At 43.6% G+C, this 4,605-nt stretch overlaps 1 protein-coding gene across 1 annotated transcript in view; it reads left to right on the forward strand.

The window, feature by feature from the left end:
* Nucleotides 1-4,605, forward strand: part of PDIA6 (protein disulfide isomerase family A, member 6) — a 13,410-nt gene that overhangs the window by 1,112 nt on the left and 7,693 nt on the right. The window contains exons 2-6 of the mRNA XM_009332505.1: nucleotides 456-513; nucleotides 1,278-1,404; nucleotides 1,906-2,012; nucleotides 3,473-3,606; nucleotides 4,001-4,115. Of these exons, the coding sequence (XP_009330780.1) occupies nucleotides 456-513; nucleotides 1,278-1,404; nucleotides 1,906-2,012; nucleotides 3,473-3,606; nucleotides 4,001-4,115 (541 nt within the window). The remainder of the gene's footprint in view (nucleotides 1-455; nucleotides 514-1,277; nucleotides 1,405-1,905; nucleotides 2,013-3,472; nucleotides 3,607-4,000; nucleotides 4,116-4,605) is intronic.

The following is a 4,605-nucleotide window of genomic DNA, read 5'->3' on the forward strand; positions in this document are numbered from 1 at the left end:
GCTGTGATTATACACCAGTTGCCAGTCAACTGTTGGTCTTCTCCCCCAGACACCTCCAGGAGATGATGTGCCACAAATTCTTGCTAGTTAAGAAGTTGCCTCTAGAAGAATTTTTTCAGTCCTCATCACAGGTCCATTTTAGCTTGCAACAAGCAGACTAGTGTGCAAATCTGGATTTTGGTGCTCGCGTTTGCCTCTGTTAGAAAAGCCAGGTAGCTTTTGAGATGTGTGCATGTATATGTGTGTGTGTATGCACTTATATATATGGAGGTTTTTCTTGAGAAGTCTGTGTGATGTGATGTGGCATAGCCTCTTCCCTCTTCATGAGTCGACTAAGTCTCACACAGTTTGCTGCAAGTGGCTGTTTGGTAATTGCAAACCCAACAAGGCCGCTCTGTACTTTGTGAAATAGTTATGGGATCTGAATGACAATTAGTTGTGTTTTTTTCTAAAAGGTGTGGTCATTGTCAAAGACTAACCCCTGAGTGGAAGAAAGCAGCAACAGCATTAAAAGTAAGTTTAACCTTTCAAATGTGCTTGTGGCAGTGGATTGAGGAGAGTTTGGCTGTTTGTCATCTGGCTTGGGAATATGGAGGTGGATTTTGGTCCCCAAAACCATATCACTTTAATCATACTTGTCCAGCTAGAGAAGTGGCCAATCGGAAGCACTTAAAAAGCTAGGATTTTTGTGGGTTTTTTCTTTTTTAAAAGAAGCCATTGAATTGAAGGGGAAGCAAGTCAATTCTGTCCCTGTGAATTCCCATTACTGTCTTCTAGGCTCGCTTTTACCAGCACCAGAAGACATTAGAATCCAACCATCCCCCAAAATAGCATGTTTCTCTTTTCTTCCTTGCTGTCCTGTCACCTGCCTCTGAAGTACAGGAACAGCATGAACTGAATATATGAAGACAGCTTTGTAAGCTGTTGGTGATGAGTATTTCTTTAATTACAGAAAACTTGGTCATGTAGTGATTTGCTGAACTCTTGCCTATGTAAAATATATTCCCCTTCTTAAAAACAAGCAGGAAAAACCCTAACAAACAAACAAAAAACACAAACAATTTTAAATTTTGTTTGCCAGGATGAAGAAAGAAATGGCCATATATGGTGTTCTGTAGTTTAATGCTTTTCAGGGGATAACACCTCTCTTCTGGTTACTGTTTTCTTACCCTCCTAATAACTCTCTCTCTCTCTCTCCCCCCCCAGCATGCAGAGAGTATAAAATGTGATAAATCACTGTAGAAGTCTTGTCTTAGCTTTTGTTTTTATTTCCATAGGGTGTAGTGAAAGTAGGTGCAGTAGATGCAGATAAGCATCAGTCCTTGGGTGGACAGTATGGAGTCAGAGGGTTTCCAACTATCAAGATATTTGGAGCCAACAAAAACAAAGCAGAAGATTATCAGGGTAAATGTGATGCTCTTTCATGTGTTGCAGGCCTAAGAACTTCCCTGAATACAGTAATTATGGTAGCTGTTAATGCTGTCTTGTGTGGTGTTTACTTCCTGTCTAGTGCTTGTAGTAACTGAGAGACAGATGGGTGGGACTTGTTTGACCAAATTGTGCATGTCTTAGCATAGGCTAACAGTCCCACGTGCAGTTTGTAGCTGGTGGATGTTGCTAGGCAATTCCAAAGAATTATTCCTTTCTTTCTGTTTACTGGGAGCTTGACACAGTCACCTCCCATATCAGATAAGGTGGTTAGTTTAAAAAGTGGAGTGAAGTCAATCCTGCTGCTTGTGTTTTAAGTCAGTGATGTCCTACCACTAGTACCATATCACTCATAGCCCAGTTCTGCTTTTCCTGAAAAACCCTTAGGGTGAAGGAGTATTAAGTTTGTAATTAAGTCAGGGGCCTACCTTAAACTGGCCTTACGATGCTTTCAACACTCATTTTGCTGTGTTGCAGGTGGCAGGACAAGTGATGCCATTGTCGATGCTGCTCTAAGTGCTCTTCGGTCCCTGGTGAAAGACCGTCTTAGTGGCAGAAGTGGAGGATACAGTTCTGGGAAACAGGTATTTGAGGGAATGTGTGGGTTTGTTTTCAACTGGAGACTGTCCTGTACAGGAGATCAGGGCTTGTGCTCCTGACTCTGTTCACAGAATAGTTGAAATTGGAAGGGACTGCTGGAGGCTGTCTAGTCCAGCCCCCTGCCCAGTGCGGGGTCAACTAGAGCAGATTGTTCAGGGCTGTGTCCCATCAAGTTGTGAGTATCTCCAAGGACTGAGACACCACACACTGTGCTCTTTGGGCAACCTGTTCCAGTGTTTGACCACCCTCACAGTAGAAAAGTTTTCTCTTATGTTTAAATTAAATTCTTGTATTTCAACTTACGCCCTTACTTTTTGTCCTGTCACTGGGCAGAGAAGAGTCTGCCTTTGTTTTCTTTACTCCCCTCCACTCAGGTATTTATATACATGGATAGGACCCACACTGAGCCTTCCCTCTTTCCAGCTGAGCAATCCCAGCTTTCTCAACCTCTCATCATATGTCAGATGCCCAAAGCCCTTAATCAGCTTTGACCTTTGGCTGGACTTGCTCCAGTGTATGCATGCCTCTTATACTGGGGAGCCCAGAACTGGGCCCAGTACTCCAGATGTTTCACACAGTGCTGAGCAGAGGGAAGGATCACCTCCCCAGACCTGCTGGCAACTCTCTGCCTAAAGCAGTTCAGGAGGCTGTTGTCTGCCTTTGCCACAGGGGTACATTGCTGGCTCATGTTCAACTTGTCTGCCAGGACGCCCAGGTCCCTCTCTGAAAAGCTGCTTTCCAGCTAGTCAGTCCCCAGCATGTACTGGTGCGTGGGTTTATTCTTTCCCGGGTGCAAGATGCAACTTTGCATCTCCCTTTGAACTCCCTGTTAGCCCCATTCTCCAACTGGTTGAGGTACCATTTGCCTAGTCCTAGTCTTAAGATAGGTGGATGAGGTTTTTTAATTTGGTAGTGTTCTTCTGAAGTTGGCTTGCTTGATTTCTCCCTGAAGGTAAATTGAAAAGCTTCTGGCTCCTACTACTATTTGTAAATCATGGAGTAAGTACACTCTGACATCCTCAGGTTGGCCAGATAGAAGAGCTGGGTGGACTGTACCCTGCAGTGTGTGTTGCACTCACGTGTGTGTTTTGCCTGGAAACCAGGGCACAGTGGGGTGGGGGGGGTTGGAGAGCGCTTTATTCTCGAGCAGATCAGAATGTGAAGAACTGGGGAAGTGTTCCCACATCTTCTTGTTAGTCAGTTTGACCTGATTTCTCTTTTTAATTTTTTTAAGAGAAGAAACTTGCTGTTTCTTGAAAGTGCTGTGGGATTAGGCTGTGTGTATTGTCAGTTCTAAAATGGGAAAGTTGTATGACCTAACACTGCCTGTTTTGTATCTCATTCAAATAAAGACCATTTGGTACAACATGACACACAGGAGATGGCTTGTGTGGGAAACTAATTTTGGTTACTTCTTATGTGAGGGTCTGTTTGTTTCTTACAGAGCCGAGAGAGCGGAGGTGGAGATAAGAAGGATGTGATTGAGCTGACTGATGACAGCTTTGATAAGAACGTCATAAATAGTGACGATGTGTGGATGGTGGAGTTTTATGCCCCATGGTGTGGGCACTGCAAAAAGTAAATGAGGTTTTTCTTTGACAATTTGGTTCCCATTAGTGCTTGGTTTTGTGCAATACCCTTAATCCCTTACAAGGGACCTTGCGTATCTGGTATATATTTAGCAAAACCGTGTGGGCTTCCCCTGCTCAGGGCACCTTGGTGCTGCTCTGGCTGCGCTCCTCCTTAGCAGTAAAATTCCCAGTTACCAGTGGAAATAAGATGCAGAAGTTACATTAATCTTTTCATTCCTTCAGATGCAGGACTTCAGTCTCATTTGGAATAACCCTCCTAGCTGTCATTCTCTGCAGAGACTTTTTTTTTCCTGAGTGGAGTATGCTACATAATGTTGGAATGTGGTATACTTTTGCTAGCTCTAAGAGAGCTTAGAGCACTCATACTCTTTGTTTTTCAGCCTGGAGCCAGAATGGGCAGCTGCTGCCACTGAGGTGAAGGAACAAACAAAGGGAAAAGTAAAACTGGCTGCAGTAGATGCAACAGTCAATCAGATGCTGGCAGGCCGATACGGGGTGAGTGTGCTCTGCAGTGGTTACAATTTCCTTTCCATCTCTAGCAAGTCAGATTTCCCTTTAATACTTGCTGAACTGTTCCTTAATCTGGTACCACTTAAATGTTTTTTGCTAAAAATAATGTGAAGTGACACATGCCACTTTTCCACAAGTAATTAATTTCTGAATGTCAGTAACAATATAAATAAATGGGGTGAGAGGAAAGGAATAAATCTGGATGTTGCTGATGAAAAAGGCTGTTTATTTCCATAAAGTCTTGTATAGCTTTATCATCTGAAGTGAGGGGTCTCTCCTTTCAGACTGTTTGTATGCTAGCTGGGCGTCTCCAGAACATACACATACCTGTACATCTTGGAGCCAGTTATCAGGGATCACTCCGACAGTATTAGCTGCCCAGAGCAGCTGTGCTGTGGGCCCAAAGTGAACTGATATTCTTTAATTTTTAATACAGTACAGGGAGCTTACAGTGTGCTGCTTGTTTCTCTGTCAG

The sequence above is a fragment of the Pygoscelis adeliae genome, unplaced genomic scaffold, assembly GCF_000699105.1.
Source record: "Pygoscelis adeliae isolate BGI_AS28 unplaced genomic scaffold, ASM69910v1 Scaffold168, whole genome shotgun sequence".
NCBI lineage: Eukaryota > Metazoa > Chordata > Aves > Sphenisciformes > Spheniscidae > Pygoscelis > Pygoscelis adeliae.